The 18,241-nt window shown below is 40.9% G+C and overlaps 2 protein-coding genes across 2 annotated transcripts in view; one reads left to right on the top strand and one right to left on the bottom strand.

Moving 5' to 3' along the window:
• Nucleotides 1-1,730: 1,730 nt before the first annotated feature.
• Nucleotides 1,731-8,891, bottom strand: ap2s1 (adaptor related protein complex 2 subunit sigma 1). Its single transcript, XM_072691685.1, has 5 exons — nucleotides 8,712-8,891; nucleotides 7,226-7,375; nucleotides 6,429-6,542; nucleotides 4,953-5,012; nucleotides 1,731-3,850 (listed from the first exon to the last, which is right to left on the bottom strand). The coding sequence occupies exons 1-5, from the start codon at nucleotides 8,712-8,714 to the stop codon at nucleotides 3,749-3,751; spliced, it is 429 nt and encodes a 142-aa protein (XP_072547786.1). The 5' UTR covers nucleotides 8,715-8,891; the 3' UTR covers nucleotides 1,731-3,748.
• A 2,021-nt stretch (nucleotides 8,892-10,912) lies between these two features.
• arhgap35a (Rho GTPase activating protein 35a) overlaps nucleotides 10,913-18,241 on the top strand; it is a 96,583-nt gene continuing 89,254 nt past the window's right edge. Inside the window, exon 1 of the mRNA XM_072691693.1 lies at nucleotides 10,913-11,678. The gene's annotated coding sequence lies outside the window, so the exon portion shown is untranslated. The remainder of the gene's footprint in view (nucleotides 11,679-18,241) is intronic.

Below are 18,241 nucleotides of genomic sequence, written 5' to 3'. Positions count from 1 at the left end.
TTCATCAGATGAAAATCTTTCCTGCATCCTCACCATAAAATCAGAACCAGCATCAGAAGTTTTCAAGAAGAACATCAAAACAAGCCTGATTTATTCTGAAAACATGACCTCTCCGACTGTTGAGCACGGGGTGGATCGACCATGCTTTTGACTTGTGTTGCAGCCAGTGGCACAGCGAATGTTTTACTGGTGTAGGGAAGAATGAATTCAGTTAAATACCAGCAAATTCTGGAAGCAAACATCACACCATCTGTAAAAAAGCAGAAAATAAAAAGATGGCGGCTTCTTGTGTAAAAAAAAAAAAAAAAAAAAAAAAAGATTAGAAATGAAAAGTTGTTTAAGTTGTTAAAATTAAAATATTAAATGTTTAATCAGTAACTTTGTGCCTTTTGGAAATCAGGTCATCTTTTACATGCTTACTTTTCACAGTAGCACATTTGAACTACAAGTGCCCCAGTATGTTTGTATGCCACTGTATATTTTTTGTGTATATTGAGTCTTGACCCTCTGAAGTTTAAGATTTTAATACAGATTGAACATCTTGCTTTTCCTACTTCAGAGAATGTGTTTGAAAAACTGGAGATGTTGTGGATCAGCTTTCAGTTGAGGTAATGCTGAACCACACTACATTTGTTGGATCTTTTAGAGCCGCCGTAGTGAAGATGCATTGAGAACGAACTTGTGCATCAAGTGCCTCCCAACCGCATAACTGTAGTGCCCCACGGGGGAAAGAACAACTCCAGGGAGTGATACAGAGCAATCCACACACCACGGTGGATCAGCTAACCTCTATAATGAACAACTTCAGTCACCTGATACAGTCCGAGCCATGATTTCTTGCTAGTGTCATCTGGATCAAGGGCGGTTATTGCTAGGCAGTATTATAATCTGATATACTGTGCATAAGTTGCTTTAGTTGCCTCAGTGTTTGAATTCCCCTCCCTGTTGCTTCCATGTTGCAGACTGGATGTGGTGGAGTCATGTGACTACACTCGCAGTAGGATGCAGTACAGTTTTTTAAATATGATTAACTTATCAGGGACTAGTTAGCTACACAAGACAAGACCACCATATTCATAATTAGTGTTGGACACAGAGGGAATTTGGCCTCCACCTATAACCCATCCGCGCAGTGAACACGCGTGCACACACACACTAGTGATCGAACACACAGTGACAGTGAACTCACATGCCCGGAACGGTGGGCAGCTATCGTTGCGGCGCCCAGGAAGCAGAGAGGGTGAAGGGCCTTGCTCAAGGGCCCAACAGTGGCAGCTTGCCGAGCCTGGGTATCGAACCCACACCCCAGTCATCAACAGCCCGGTGCTCTAACTGCTGAGCCACCATTACCCCTTCTACCTTGCATGCACATGCTAATTTGCAGAATAATTATTGCCCCCTGTTGTGGTATTAGAAACACAGGTGAAAGGGTCATTTCTGCCTTCATTTACAGGTCACGAGGGGATTCTTTTAAATAAGACAGAATTAACTGAGTGACCGTTCCTCCTCTTTAAGCACCGGCTAGATTGCTTTATTGATTGGGGGTGTAACTGCCCCCTTTTGCCACTAGATGGCGGTGCGGTACAACAGAGCTTTAGCTCAACGTCCTCACTGTGGCTTTCCCTGTGAGAGCACATTGCATATTCTCAACACAAATCATTCATCATGTGCAGCTTAATTGAATTAAATGAATTACATGGATACCTTGGAGCCAGAAAAGAGAACTCAACTGCATATAACTATAGTACTTTTATTTCTTCGTTTCATGTTTGTGGGTTTACATACTGATACGAATACAGCGAGGGGAAATGCATTTCCTTCAATCTGCCATCTCACAAGGACAAGTGCATAACAGGACATTTCAGACAAAAGGCAAACAATGAAAAGGACAATTAAAAATACAAAAGATAAGACCAGGAATCTGATACTTTATGAAACTGATGCTTAAAAGGACCAGTTTCAGATGCAGAGTAAACCTAGTCCGTGGCCACACATACTCAAGGATCACTCTCTCTTTAGGGCTAAGCTTAATCAGTATCCAGAAAACCAGTCCAAGGAGATTCAAGGCTGAGCAGAGTGGTTGCTATGGAACCCCTAATACAGGGAGCAGTGCCACAAAAGTTGGAGATAAAAGTAAACGAAGTCTTTTGTCGTGTATTTCTCCTTTGAGGGCCGTAAGATCTGTTCGGCCTTGCCGGCTAAACAAGCTCTGCATCAGCGCCTGCCTTTGTTAACACAGCCAACACACCACAGTGACTGGTAATAACTGGACTTCTTCAAGGCCTGTTAGACGTTCATATAGCCAGTGTGCTAATGTCAGGACAGTAGGCTTAGGCTGGCAGTATTAAGGGAGCAAAGACAGAGCTGTTTGCCTTCTGGAATGAAGCCGTTTCGTACAATCTGACCTAAAACATATGATATATCTATATTTATATATAATGGATCTATACACGATACAAAAACCATTCACTGTAGTACTGACTGGCTTACTGTGAGAGTCTGCTAAATGTGGTGATTAGGATAAAAAAAAATAAAAAATAAAAAAGGAATGACTTTTGTCTACTAAAGAAAAAAACCTGCACATTGTCTTTGGTGGAACAACACCTACTATGGGCCTTCATCTGTATAAGATACACACCAATCAGCCATAACATTAGTGCCTAATATCGAGTAGGTACTCCTAGGGCCATCAGAGCACATCTGAGCATTCAAAGCAGACTACAAACGACCTCTGAAGGTGCCCTGTGGTATCTGGCACCCATATGTTAGCAGAAGATTCTGCAAGTCCCATAAGTTGTAAGGTGGGGTGACCACAGATCGCATTAATGCCCATGAACCTGTTGCCGCTTCACCAGTTGTTCTTCCTTGAACCACTTGTGGGATGAACTGACCGCTGCATACCTGAAAACGCCCACAAGACCTGGCTGATGTTTTGAAGATGTTCTGACCCAGTCGTCAAGCCATCACAGTCTGGCTCTCGTCAAAGTGGCTCAGATCCTTATTCTTGTCTATTTTTATTTTTCACTTCACCCGTCAGTGGTACTAATGGTATGGCTGATCAGCTAATGGTATGGCCTTAGAAAAAGGACCTACAGTGGGAGTAGTGTAGATTTCAATTAGTTGAGACAGATTATCACATTTCCAGTGCTGAGGTGGTTTCTGTTCATTGAGTTGCTGCTTTAGTGTCAATAAAAAGGTAAGTTGCAACTGTTCTATAACAGAATACAGCCGGGGGGGAAGGGAATATTGAGACAATATTAAACCACAGAGGCCCCACAAAAGCACGTGTCCACCCTGAAATTCATTAAAGAAAAAGTGGGCAAAATGGCTAGCACCATTTTTTGACCCATCAGCATGAATTCAAAAAATGTAAAAGATACACTATGTACGATTTTGTTCAGATTTGATGCATGTAAAATGTATTTACAGGGACTGCTGGAAGTCTTACTTTCTGTAATTCTACAGAACGTTTCTTGGTTAGACCAGACCAGACCATGTCACAGGGCAGTACAGAGCATAGGTGCCACATACAGAATTAAGCAGTTGATTCAACTTCCATCCATCCCGTCTTGGATTAAGACATTTCTACATGCTCAAAATCTTAAAATCTTACATAGCATAGCTTGAAATGTTAGTATACATATTTAAATCGACAATATCCATACACAAAAACAACATGACTGGCTTTCAGCTGGAGAAGGAAGAGCCTGCTCCGAGGGTGACGTATGGCTGCACTCCAGCAACGTCTCTATTCTAGCGACTGCAGCATGAGGAGCTGCTTGAGGACCTTCGTTTGGCTGGTTTCTCGTATCTCTCCAGCCAGGAACATCTCATCCACCACGGTGTACACCTGAGACACAACAGCAGAGTGAACAAGTGAGTGTGTGTAAATCATCAATAGCTATACATATGCCCTGGAAGAAACTCAACGGAAACAGGTCAGGCATACACTATATGGGCAAAAGTATTGGGACACCTGCTCAATCACTGTTCCTTCCAAAATCAAGGGTATTTTAACAATAATAAAAAAGTTTATTCTGGTTTTGCTGTAGTAATAGTATCACTACAGCAACAAGAGCTTTAGTGAGGTCTGGTCCCCATCTCAGTCCAAAAATATTGGATGCAGCACCATCATTCCAGAGAACACAATTCCACTGCTCAAAGCTAGGGGAATTTATACCCCTCTAGCCCAAGCCTGGTGTTAGGCATGATGCCAATAGGTTCATGTTTATGTTTGTTTCAGAGAGTCCTATTCTATTGGCAGTACTTCTCTGCTGGGACTAGACAAGCTGTGTGTGTGCATAAGACTCTAAACTTAAAGTATGTATGCATTCATTAGGTGGGGTGTCCACAAACATTTGGACATGGTGTATAGTGTACACCAACAGCACAAATGATAGACAATACCATTAAACCAGGGCATTTTTATTACCAGACACTTCATTAGAAGCTCATAATATCAGGAACAGTGAGTGATCTCTGCAGAGTAGATCATAGACGTGGAAATGGTAATTCTGCGTAAATGAGTTGATTTCCCCACATTGTTTTCTTTTTCTTGTTCCTTTAAAGAAGTTAACAAAGAATGCTGCTGTTGCAGCTCGAGTGTGGGCGCAACTTTGTTAAGGTTCTTTCAGTAGGCGGATTTAAAAATACATCAGGCAATTAGCAACAGAGAAGCTGGAGACAATTATAAAGAGGCAACTCTTAATTGCTTATATATTTCCTTAAAGGAAACCTCCCCCATGCTGAAGCAATGCTCTGTTAATTGTCTGATTGTTGTAATTATACATCAAATACCTGTTGCCATAGTACTGAAACTCTACGTGCCTATCTTAGATTTATTCCTCCGCACCATATCTATTATTTTCTATTATCAGCCATGAATTTCTCTTAACGTCAATCTGGTAAAAGCTATATGACCGCTGACAATTCCACAAATACGTTGCACTTACCTTATAGAAATTGAAGACCAAATCTAACTCACACACATTGTGGAAATACTCGTTCAAAACCTGCAGGAAGAGAGAGAATAAAGCATTTAGATGACTTGCAGGTGATTTATGCTCCACGTTCTGAGAACTAAAGTTGAGAACTTAAATCTTGAGTCCAGGGATGGGGAGAAGCCAATTCACTAGCCATACAGTACTGTGCAAAGGTTTTAGGCCCAGTGTTTATTGCACTGTTCATTAAAACATCTTTAAAGCTCCCCTCATGAGAGTCTAGTATTATTTATAGTGATCATTCAACACCTGGTTTGGTAAATCAGTGCTTAATGATCAGGTAAATCAGGTGAGCTGGTCATGGAACTGAACAAATCCATGTACTGGCTGGAGGCTTCCAAGAGAAACCTGGAACCAAGCTTCGTTCTTCCAATTAGCTCACACATGATCCCAACTACTTTCTTCAAAATGAAAGTTCTTGTTGCTAGTTTTACAAGCAAACATCCTTCTACTGCAGACATAAATGGTTTTAATAATGTGCTTTGCTGCATAAAACTTCTGCACAGCACTGTACAAGCAGCTCAAAACGACCTAGGCAGACATTACAGAAAGCTAAAATGCCAGAAAACTGCAGAAATTACAATAACTAACTTACATACCAGAGTACCTCAATGGGCTTTCATACCACAAATGCGAAGGATATAAATTATTACCCAGCAGTTTCTAATAGAAAGTAAAGCATGCATGCAGAAAATTGGCAATTAACCCCTTTAAATAATTTATAATAACTAATACAAATCTAAATGCTGCACTGATGGCTCGTATAACTACACATTTGTGCACTTAACTAGAATCTAGGTTAAAGGTTCTTCTCAGCCAAACATGATGGTAACAAATAGCTCATGACCTCTTATGAGCAACGAGCAACACAGGACTGTACACTCACTTCCTTTATACAATGATATTTAGCATGTGTAGAGCTTGACTAAGCTGATATGGGGGTGGGGTGGGGATGGGGGGCTGTGTACAGTGCTGGACAGAGGAAGTCCCAGCATTCCAGGTCACAGTGCTCTTGAACTGCTAAGCACTGGAATCTCTCACCACCACATTCCGCCTGTCCCTCATACAGCACTGGACACCAGTAAATAGACCCTGCTAGTGTAAAATGGGATAAAGCCAACTTATATGAATTGTAGAATATCAACTGTTTATCTAATATCTAGAGGCAATGCTCATGTACACTTTACACTCTTTAATTAGCTGCTTATTTGGTTACTGGACTGATTCCCCCGCCATATTCCTGGACTTATGTCTCATACAAAATGAGATTTCAGCAAACAATTTTAATTTCTGGAGCCTAGATTAGAAAATGAATAACTTTCTCTCATTAAATGATGTATAAACAGACAGAATGTCAGATGCAAGTATTAAAACTGTCAGAAGTGATAAAAAAAAGAGGTGAAGATGATGAAGAAATGTAACAGTTACCTCCACAAAGTTATGAATGCCCTCCAGGTAAGCCAAGTTATTGTCAGTCACATCCACACAAATACAGAAGTACAAACCAGCATACCGTCTGTAGATGATCTTGAAATTTCTGAACTGTAGAGCAGAGAAACATAAGAGATTATGAGACCCTCACTCCAAACACATTTACACATACACTCAGGACATCAATGTACATCATGTTTGTAGATACCTGCTAATTCAGCACTCCTGAAATTATGTGTATCAACAGGAAGTTTGACCCCCTTTGCTGCTGCTCTTCTGGGAAAGTTTTGCACTAGATGACCGAGCATTGCTGTGAACATGTGCTTGCTTTAACTTTACTGAAGTTCTCATGTTGGACGAATGACTTCTGGAGCACAACCACCACTGCAATCGAACACATCCTAAAAGTTGGATGAAACTCCACTGGCCCAGAGAACAACGCTCCACTGCTCCACAGCCCAATGCTGGATGACTTAATATATATAATATAATCCTCTAACCAATATTTGGCACTGGATTCAGTGAATTTAGACTCGTGTGCAACAGCTTCAGAGCATGCCATTCTACTGGCAATGTTGTTCTATGTTGATAACCCCTGTTTCAGCAATAGGTGAAGTGACTACCAGGAGGGGTTGTCAGGATATTTCTAGACATGTAGGGCAGTTAATAAGCGAAGGTTCCTCCTGCATTGTAGTACAGAAGGTACTTAACATATATTAATCGTTCTTAGTGGAGCGGCAGAAAGACATTGAGAGGGAAAGCGTCTCTGGGCTGTTAACAGGAGATCTGTTTACCTCTACAAAGTTGGTGTGCTTGGCATCACGGACAGTGACCACAGCGTGCACCTCCTCAATAAGCTTCTGTTTCTCATCATCATCAAACTGCATGTACCACTTGGCCAGTCGGGTCTTCCCTGCTCGGTTCTGGATGAGAATAAAGCGGATCTGCAAAGAGGACAGGACATTAACCAGTTTAACTTGCAGGGCTTTTGTGCAGGTCATTTAGGTGCCTTTTCAAAAAACACATCAAACCACTACCCAGGCAAGGCAAAAAAGTATTCCTTTGGATTTACCTGAATTCAGATTTATATCTTGATGATAAACAACTCATAGCAACACCTCAGCACTATAGTATATTTCAACAATTAATTTAGAAATGCACTTATACAGTACTAAAACTGATCATGCTGCATAACCCTTTTAGTGTAATATATCATCATTTTGTAAAACATTTGAGGAAGCATTTACACGTTTTCCACCATTTAACCAGGCATTTAACCAGGCATTTAACCAGGCATTAAACCAGGCATTAAACCAGGCATTTAACCAGGCATTAAACCATCTAACCACTGTTCCAAACTGAACAGTTGCTTTTTACAAAAAAAAAAAACTTTTTAATATAAATCATGTAGATTATTATAAAACGATATAAAACAGTGCAGCAGGAATATTATAAAAGGTTAAAAACAGCACAGAATTATTCTCACATAATATTACTATCCATACTACATTTGTTTCCAGAACTACACAAATATTTCTGCAGAAAGCTTTTTGTTACGGATAAAACAAAAGAAGGATTTCTTTCCAGTACAGATTTGTCTGTTCAGCCTTGAAATGTCACCTTGTATTCCTCAACTAAACTCTGAACACAATGCAGAATATCCTGAAGAATATTAGAATCAGATGTATTTGCCAAGTATGTAAGACACATACAAGGTTTCCGGCCGTTGGCATCTCTCTACTAGTACAGCATCAAACAGACAGTGTCCTGTACAGATCATTTAAAGATAATATACAATATAGACAGTATATAAGCAATAAGCATACAGCTATATAGATAGATAGCTACATAGATAGATATCACCATACAGACGATGCAGCTCTACACATTATTTACAGACATTCAAATACATACACAATATAGAGACAGCTAAAGCTATTAAAGCAGAAACTCCTGGAGAACATGCTGGGTCAACACTGTAAGTGAAGCCACAGTAAATGTGCATTATGTACAGCTAACGTTATCTTACGTTTATCGAGCTAGCTAGCTAACTTTCCTGTGCCCTAACGGAAGCTGTCGCCATTATTAAACCACAGCAACATAATCAGCGATACATTAATGGTTAATGTAGATAAATGGCAGGTATTCGTGCTGCAGAAAGCGTGTGAATGTATTTTATCTGATTCAGCACCTCGCTACGAAAGATTAGCACCAGCTAATAACAGACATCCGACTATTAAACACTAGCTACGAAACACAGAAGCCCCAAATCAAACTCACCATGTTGCTGTAGATGTGCTGAATTTGTACTAAGTCTAAATCACGGAATAAATCTGTCTAATGAAGCTCTGGGAACATCGGAACACAAACATATAATTAAAATAGGAAGACCTCTATGGGCTGCTCCTCTACCGCTAACTTGCTATAGCTAGGGCTACGACGCTGCAGGCCTGAGGCGCCTTTGAATCATGGGTAATGTAGTTTTTTAAATCAGTCATCGCCCAGCCATAAAGGCGGAAGGCTCCGATTGTGAACTACAAGTACCGTCTTGTATCGGTGTGTGCGCGTTAAAACATAATGACGCAGAGGTTACGTTGGATCATGTGAGAGGTTTTCATTTCTGTATAAAATGTTTTAATGTTATTTTTATGTGGTGAACATTTAAAAGCGTTGATTTGATTGATGTAGTGAGCGTAATGTAGTATTTTAAAAATTACTATTAAAATTATGCAAATTTGCTTTTTTTTTTCTTTTTCGATGTACACGGAGTGTGTGGGCTTGAAGGAAATGCACAGGATTCCGTCAGTGTGAAAATCGGTGTTTGTCATGAGTCAAAATAAATAAATAAAAAATAACTAACAAAAAAATAAGACTTGCAATCATATAATTTTGTTGTTGTGTGAGTTAAGTATTATTTATAGCCCGCATTTACTGAGCTGGTGATGTAATTTCTTTTTTTTTTTTCTTCACGTCCATGTATACACACACATATACACAGACAAAGAACAGGAAAAAAGAAAAGCAGAAATAAGGATGATAAAAATAATAATAAATAAATACATACCCCCCCAGTCAGTACCTAAGAATGTTTGCAGGTGGAGAGATTATCCTATTTACTGCTGGGCATTGTCCAGACAGCCTGGAGAGTGTTGTTAGATGGGGAGTTGAGGTTTCTGATTGCACAACTGTGAGAGAGAAGAATGCAGGGGCTCTTGGGACTAAGAAATATTTTAGCTGCAAACATGAGGTAGAAGCAGCAGCCGCTCATAACGTCTTGTTTTTGGGGCAGTGGTGTTTTTGTAGGATCTGGTTTTCAGTTCTTGATGCGTGTGATCTCAGAAATCTGCGTGACTCATACTGTTCCCATAATTCACATCTGAGTCTCAGCTCCTGCTCCTGTGACTGTGTCTTACTAGTTGGCCTTTTATTGAGCTGGTAATGTAATGTTTAGTCAGACAGATCTGTTTTATTGATTGTATTCTGTATTGATTATGTCTGTCTGTCTATCTATCTATCTGTCTATCTATGTATCTATCCAAAAACCCACCCATTCATCTGCCTACCCATCTAATATCTAATTATTAAATCTAATAAATGTCAGATCTACCTTTACACCAGGATCCTTTAAAAATTGTTGTTGATGACAATGATAATTGTTGTACCTACACGAGCAGATGTACAGTAATCAGTTGTGGGTCATTTTTAGGTCAATTAAAGAAACAGTAGATCTGGCATATTCACTGGGCCAAGATTGCGTAATCATTTTCTCAAAGTGTCCAGAACAACACATTTTTTGGGCTCTTTAATGCATATAAATTGTCAAATGTGACTCTCATAAGCACCAGTGCCTGAGGGACAGTGTCCCTTTTATGGCTTCATTAGAAAAGCAGAAAGCAAACAATGCTTGCTGGCGTAGGCTTTGCTTTCCGCTGTTAATGAAGCTGGACTAAATGTCACAGTAATGGAGTGAAACACTATCCAGTGTTGAAATGTACAGCGATATTAAGAACTCAGCGTGATCCTTTACACACTCAGGGGCTGTGCTCATAATGAATTCCCACTAGACATATATATAGACATATATATATATATATATATATATATATATATATATACACACACACATATAGCTTTGCTATGATGCAGAAACCTTGTTTCTCCAAAATGCCAACTTTCTAAGAGGAGGGAAAATCATATTAACTTCAATGGATATAGATTTTATTTTATATATATATATATATATATATATATATATATATATATATATATATATATATATATATTATAGGTCTACTATTGTATATAAGTAGTAGGTGATCAAATGCAATTGATCATTTTTAGTATTGTGGGATCACTCACTAGGATGTGTGTAGTGTAATGGTGTGCTTTGTGTGTGTGTGTGTGTGTGTGTGTGTGTGTGTGTGTGTGTGTTGGTTCAGGCGCTGTAGAGCTCTGCTCTGCTCTCCCGGAGTAAAGGGAGGAGAGGCTGGGAACGGGAGAAGAGCCGCCATTATTGGGAAGCTGAAAAAACGCACTTACACACACACACACATCCACACACACACCGTCAGGGATTTTTCTGACCGTCCGTGGTGTCGAAAACGTTTTTCGCTGAGGAAGAAAATCGCACTTAGCTTTGGTCAGATGACATTAGTGCATCTTCCAGCCGCTAAAGCTCCGGTAGACACGGACAACTCCGGATGTTTGGGCACAAACAAAGGAAATAATAAGTGGCCAAAAACAACGTGGTGAACCCAGGGGAAGACACAGCGATACAGGGCTTTCTTTTTTCCCCAACGCCCCCCTCCTTTCTTTCTTTCTTTCTTTCCAAGCAGAAAATACGGCTTGAGATCCAGACATTGGGAGCTGTGTCCTGCGCCTGCATTGTCTTTCTGTTTCTCGTCAGTAATAAGAGGAACACGTCCAGCAGATCGAGGAGCAAACTTTTTTAACGGAATGGTGATTGGAGGAAGAATTACTTTTTTTCTTAAAACGGACAGCAACCGAAAACGGAGATATTGAAAGTACAGGGACTACGGGAGCACTCTTTTATTTTTCGTCTTTATCCGTGTGTTTCTTGAGCCGGTTGGGGCTAAACGCTGCTGCCTTGCCTTGCCTTGCTGTGCTGTGCTGTGGCTTCGCTGCTGAGCCGAGCAGAGCCGAGCAGAGCCGAGCAGAGCCGAGCCGAGCAGCCCGGAGAGAGAGAGGGAGAGAAAGGACTGAAGGAAGGGAGACAGGAATGCTATGGTATGTACCAGTCTTTTCCTTTCCTTTCTCAGTTTCGATGAAAAAGAACCCCCCTATTAAAACCAGCTCATTTCTTCTCTTATTTAATCTCACACATTATTTAGTGTGCACGCCTTTCCACTATTAGCCCTACAAGCTCCAAAAGTGGACGTAGTCGCAGTAGCCTACAGATCATGTGTAGGTAATGTGCTGAGAGTCGGCTTTTGGGATCCGCAATTCCCTTTTTGTGTTACTGGAGGCTGGCCCTGCCCCTGTAACATGGCTTGTTTTACTTTAGACGCAGGCTGGGTTTATTATATTTGAGCTTTGCCTTATTTTTGATCACAGTGAGGCTGTGAAAGCTACTGTCATGTGTATTGAGGGTGTAAGGGTAGAGCCCAAATGAGCAGTGCAGCCCTATTGTTGTTATTTTTCCTTAAACAGCCTCAGCCTCTCTCTCAGCCTTTCCTCCTGAACTACTTCCCTCCACAGCACAAGGGCTGTCTAGTTAAATATACAACGATATGAAGATATTAATGAAGATACTGAGGGGTACTGCCAGCAGAGCAGGCACAAAACAACAAAAAACAGAGAAAAGGGAGACACCCCCCCCCCAAAAAAAAATAAAAAAAAATAAAATAAAATAAAAATATATAAATAAAGCAAAATTGAGGTCTTTCACATTATACCAAGCCCTAGGGGAAGTGTGTGGCCTAGCTGAAATTGTGGCTGCTTGTGGACAAGAACCCAGTCCTGCTCCTCGTCTCAGATACAGCTTATGACATGTAGGGTGTTGGTGTGGCCGAGGTTGCTGTACAAAGAAATGATGTTGGCAAAAAACTGTAACATTCGCAGGGTTCCAGAGATCTGCAAATAAGAGCATGAGGGAGAAAACGCGAGCCCTTCCCTGGCTGAGCCAGGCCATGTAGCAGCTCATGGTCACCGGTTCACCCCAACATAGCATAAAGAAATGTGCCTGTAAAGATTTGGCCTCACTCACTCTGTAAACAAAGTGCGCTATTCTGTTAAGCATTAAGCAAGTACACAGCAAGCTTTAGCTTGTAAAGTTATTAGGAAGGATTTCGGTCAGTCACTGAGCCACTAGTGTACGCGCTGGGTGTTCAGAATTCAGTAGCTATCATTAAAGGTAAGAGGTGCACGTACACTGTACAGCGAAATGTGTCCTCCGCATTTAACCCATCTGGTAGTGAACACACACTCACACACACACACACACACACGTTAGGGGCAGTGAGTACACACACACACACCCAGAGCGGTGGGCAGCCAACTCCAGCGCCCGGGGAGCAGAGAGGGTAAAGGGCCTTGCTCAAGGGCCCAACAGTGGCAGCTTGCTGAGCCCGGGAATCGAACCCACAACCCACCACTGCCCCTGCCCACTGCATTACCACAAACACTAGCTGTTTCTTTAAAGAAGTGTTTCACCAGAAATCACATTTACATAAGCTCATTTTCCACATACTACAAACATCAGACATTCACAAGACACTAAACATGTGTCCGTAGCTGGAGCTCTGAGGCTTTTTAATCTAAAAAGTCACTGAAAAGGTTTTTAATGACTTTCATGAATTTTTTTAGCTGTGTTTTCTAGCTCCTATGCAAAGCTAAAGCAGCCAACCTAACCTCAGACACCAGACATGTCTTGGCCAGTTGACCGTGTTAGGAGTAAGGGGTTAATTGAGTAAATATGAGAGTTTTATGTGGACCATTCCTTTAAGCATTAGACAGGGGGTCAATTACTCAGTCATTGGAACCGTTGGCTTGAACCATTGGGTGAAGACATCCGTGGAGACTTTTCTAACTGTCCTTTTGTTGACAATTATTTGGTGTCAAGTTCATAAAACATGTCTTCCATTTAATATTTTGACTTGATAAGGTCACGCTCTGTCACTCCTGGATATAAAACAGTCACGTGTCGGTGGCTTTGCCTTAAACATGTTGGGGCACACTCTGCATCATGTTCCATATTAGTCTGGAAGTGGATGGGTGATAAGCTAGTGTTTACTAGCATGCTATTTTTAATAATACCTTTTAGATTGGACGTTGGCTGTCCTTAAAGTGGATAGAGGTTGGACACATGCTGCCCTCTTTAATGGCTGCTATTTTTTTTTTTAGGTCAGTGAAGTGTCAAATGTGTTTTACTGGCGTTCCTGTAGCTTTACATCCATGGAGGCCTGGCTCGGAGGGAATATAGAGTGTGCCGAGGAGTTTTGCACGTCAAAGAGTTTGAGGAATTTGTTGACCAGAGTTAACAGAGCAGAAACGAGTCCATGTTCCTCAGCTAAGGTCATGCAGTCAAAAGTTTATCAAATCAGGAATGAGGGATAAGGGAGAATGGAATGTCTGCCCAGTCAGACGTTTCTGTTGATGTTTTCTTTAGTAGTCTGTCCACCGCATCTCTTACTGACCGAATAGTGATTTTACGTAATGCTTCAGTGTGCTGTGGTGTCCAGTTTCTAGTTTTTATGTTTCTTTATTATTCATAGAACAATTCGTTTTATGCTTGCACTGCTTTTCATGTCATACAGTAAAGATTTGCGTGTCTGTGTGAGTGCACTTTGCTGTCTGTTCATTGAATCCTTGAAATTCGGTTAGCATACACATGCATTTGTGGCCTTAAGGAGTCCGTATACAAACTGCATACAGCATAGGAGTTTAAATGTGGGTTGTCATTATGTCAGCATGAATGAAGTAGTGCTCACCAATACGTATCTTCTGCTGTAACAGAGCTGAGGAATGGGTCATCATTCAGGATGTGGGAGTTTGGGTTTGGGTGTTAAGAGAAATTATGGTAGGGGTTGCCAATATATCCAGAATCGGATGTTGCGATACCTAAAGACATGATACAAACTGCAGTGTTTAATAAGTTGGTACAGTTGGAATGTGCTAGCAGTGCCATGTTAAAAAATCACTGCTATTATTACTATTAATATTCAGTGTTTCATACACTGCGCTGCACTAAATCCAAACCCAATTAAACAGCACTAATTATGTTTTCCTTTTTGGATTAACTAATGCAGTTGGTTAGTGCTGTTCAGGAACTGTTGATATCCACGAGATGCTCAGGTCTCAGCGCTCACACACTCAGTGGGCCCTGAGATGTAGTCCGCAATGGTTTCTTACGGAAACAGAATTACAGTATGTATATGAGGAGGCTCTTTATGTGCAGATGAAGGAAAACTGTCAGGTTGTATCCAATTCATGCAAATAATTGGCCCCAGGATACTATGCGCAAATTCTTGCTCCCCGGACATTCTGCAAGTGTTCAGTTATAGGAGGTGTTCATCTGCATTACTTGGCCACACCCTTGCTTTTTTCCACACTATATGGGCACATCGCTAAAACAATTAGGAGCATTTTTCCATTGCCAGTTTCTTTTGCTTTTTAGAGCATTTACTCTTTCAGGCGCGCAAGCAGATTCATGGACAGCACAGACTGACTGCTGTGCTGTCCATGAATCTGCAGTGCATTCGATTGAGAATGACCTTCTGAGACAGACTATTGCTTATGAGGAGCTTTAATGTTCAGTAGCCCCCCACACTCTGCTGTACTTGAAAACACCCCCCCCCCCCCCCCCACCAATCCCCATATACCTTTTTTTAGAGGTGGATCTTATGAGTGTGTTTCATCATCACTACGTTATTGTGAAAGCTTAGAGTCTTCACAAATGCAATCAGCAGCTTTTCTTTCTGAGAAACCTCCAAACATCTGAAATGGGCTGATTACAAAAGAACGCATGATCAAATGAGTCAAGGGGTTTATATGAGTTTATTCTCTGGTTCTTACCAGACTTACCAGTACTTGTGTATGCTTCAGTTTCCCAGGCAACTTTGACAGCATTCACCAAACAATTTGCTCCAAAAGCATTTTACCATCAACTTAAAAACAATGCTCATTAGATTAGATTGATACTGTTAATTTCAACAAAAATGATCATGAATTGATCATGATCATGTTCTCATAAATCATGATTAACAATATAATCACAGTATTATTTGTAAATATACTGCTATACATTCAAAATGAAATGGTTTACGTGACTTCGCATGCTATTCACCTCTCATTGTAAATGACTACAGATACACTATATGTCCATGTTTGTGGACACCCCTTCTGATGAACATGTTACACTACTTTAAGGTGCACCAATTGCTGACCCAGATGTACACACACACAGCTTGTCTAGTTCCTGAGAAGGTCTAGTCCCTAATAAAGGTATGAATGTGCACATCCGCACCATTTTAGGAACAGATTTGGTCACGTTACAGACAGATCACTACAGGTCACTTACTTTTATGAATGTTAACCGGCAAGATGCCCAAATTCAGTCTGAGCAAAAGCAGAGTTGATTTTAGCAATATTTAGCCATAAAGTCTTTTTTAGCTACAGCTAACCACTACAAGAAGGGTAGTAATGGGACATTGTCAGCATGGATGTTTTCTCCTCAGTGAACAATGTGCCAATGCTTGCATGCTAATAGCACCCCCATGCTAAAAGCAGTTGCATGGCAAAAAAGCTAAAATGTGATATATATATTTTTTAATATTGATTCATCATAAATGCATATTGTGATATTTAATATCGCTCATTGTCCCAAGGCTACTGCTCAGGTTTGAGAGGACTTTGCCATAATGACATATGAACACATGGATTTGACTTTTGCATTAATTAAGCCATTTACTGGCCTGGCAGGCCTCTTTCGTATTCTTTTCACATTCACTAATAGCTGTGCCATTTGAAGAGGCAGAAGCCTCTTTAGAGCATCTAACAACCTTAGCCTCTCCGTGAGTGGCAGATAATTCTGCAAACTGTTATTACAGAATGAGATTAAGTGATCCAGTCTCTGGGCAGTCAGAGTTATCTTATTACTAGACTGGTTACTGAACAGCGATGCTGTTCTAGTAGAGGTCCGTGAGCGCTTCGTGTTCATAAAACTAGGAGTGGGCAAACAGGCAAATTCTATTATTTCTTTTCTTGTTTTTAACTTCTTGTCACGCTAAGCTGTAAGGGTGGGTAATATGAAGATTTTGAAACAATCAGTTGGACGTTGGTTTTTATGCTCTGAAAAATGTATTGTACAATATCTATATTACCACTATACCACCTATACCACCTCTTCTACACTGTAGTTAATTCAATTATAGAGGACTAAATATTAGGACTGGTCAGTGAATCGGCACAGATATTTAAAACCTCAAATCAAGAATTTGACTGTTTAGATTATTTTTTTCATTCTGTTAATACCCACAGTGTGTGTTCATGTACCCTCCCCTTAAAAACATACTACCATGTGTGTTCGTTAATTGTAATCGAGGTGAAGAGTTCAGTTAATCATGGTCATATTAATTAATGGTCATATCACCCAGCACTACTAATGATGCACTCATTTTAAGGAAATGCACAGTATAGTTTTTTTATGTACTGTGATATCACCAGTATGCCACCCAAGCATATTCTGACAGAAGTTAACATGGTAACAATGAGAGATTGTGAAATTGGCAACGCCTACTGTGACCATTGCACTGTGCCTCTGTATTCCTGATACTGGAACGGTGCTAGTATTTGAATGGTGTTTTGAGCCAGCATGTCACTGCATATGCTTTCTGATTCACAGGTGATTTCCATACTGTTGCAAAGCAAATGAAGTTTTTGTTTAGGTCAGGGAGTCACTCATTGAACCTGTGTAGCCAGCCACTACAAGCCTTGACCGCACCCTAACTTGCAGCCATTGGCTTGTCTCAATAGGAGCCAGATTTTCCCTCTGAGATCATTAAAAGAATTCACAATCTCTCTCAGCTTTCCATGCGGCCGTATTGATTTGAAGTAACTGTTGGCCCATCTCGCACAGCAGAACGTTTTAAAGGGTTTGTTTTATGTGGGATTAAGTGGGTTTGATTTGAATCGGAGGCTTGTGTTTGATAAAACGAGGGCCTAATTTTAGCTGCTTTAGAATGTCTACCCCAGCTTACACCAGTCCTGTTCTGAATGGCTGCCTTGTTTGAGAGTGGATTACAACAGAAGGAAACTTGCATTTTGTAATGAGGAGCTGAATTTCCATTAAGAAATCTGCTGGAGTTGAACGGGTTCTCCTGAAGCCCTCCCCTGACCACCCCCTCCCACCAGCCAACCCCCCCCCCCACCCTCCACCAAATGCCTGGAGTCTTTTGATTTTAGTGCATTACTACCAGGGAGTGTCTCCCAACAAGGGGATTCGATATGAACCAACATGAACAGTCGATAATGCCCCAAGAAGCCTTCTAGAAAGCTCTGAAGATACCAGAATCAATAAGAAAATGATCACGCGACTGTAATGGATACCTCTGGGCCCCGAACACACGACTCCAATGTTCATATTAGAGGTGGTGTGTGCGTTCACAGCAAATGATCACATCTGCAGTGGTCTTTTGGGGGAAGGGGGAAGGGTACCCCTTATGTCCAAAAGAAAAGGGGGCTGGCCATTGTCGGAGCGTTTTGAATCACCCGCCATCGGTCTTGGCAACAATGGAGGGCCACGTTGTTTTAGAGAATGGTGTCCATGGTGATGAAGTCCCAGGACATGTGGA

The sequence above is a fragment of the Salminus brasiliensis genome, chromosome 11, assembly GCF_030463535.1.
Source record: "Salminus brasiliensis chromosome 11, fSalBra1.hap2, whole genome shotgun sequence".
NCBI classification, from domain to species: Eukaryota; Metazoa; Chordata; class Actinopteri; order Characiformes; family Bryconidae; genus Salminus; species Salminus brasiliensis.
This window is presented reverse-complemented; position numbering and strand designations above follow the sequence as displayed.

Excerpts from the sequence above, each read along its gene's own strand:
- ap2s1 (XM_072691685.1), bottom strand. Across the intron at positions 6,543-7,225 it reads AGCACACCAACTTTGTAGAG|TTCAGAAATTTCAAGATCAT; the intron begins GTAAACAGATCT and ends TCTGCTCTACAG. Across the intron at positions 3,851-4,952 it reads TGGTCTTCAATTTCTATAAG|GTGTACACCGTGGTGGATGA; the intron begins GTAAGTGCAACG and ends GTTGTGTCTCAG.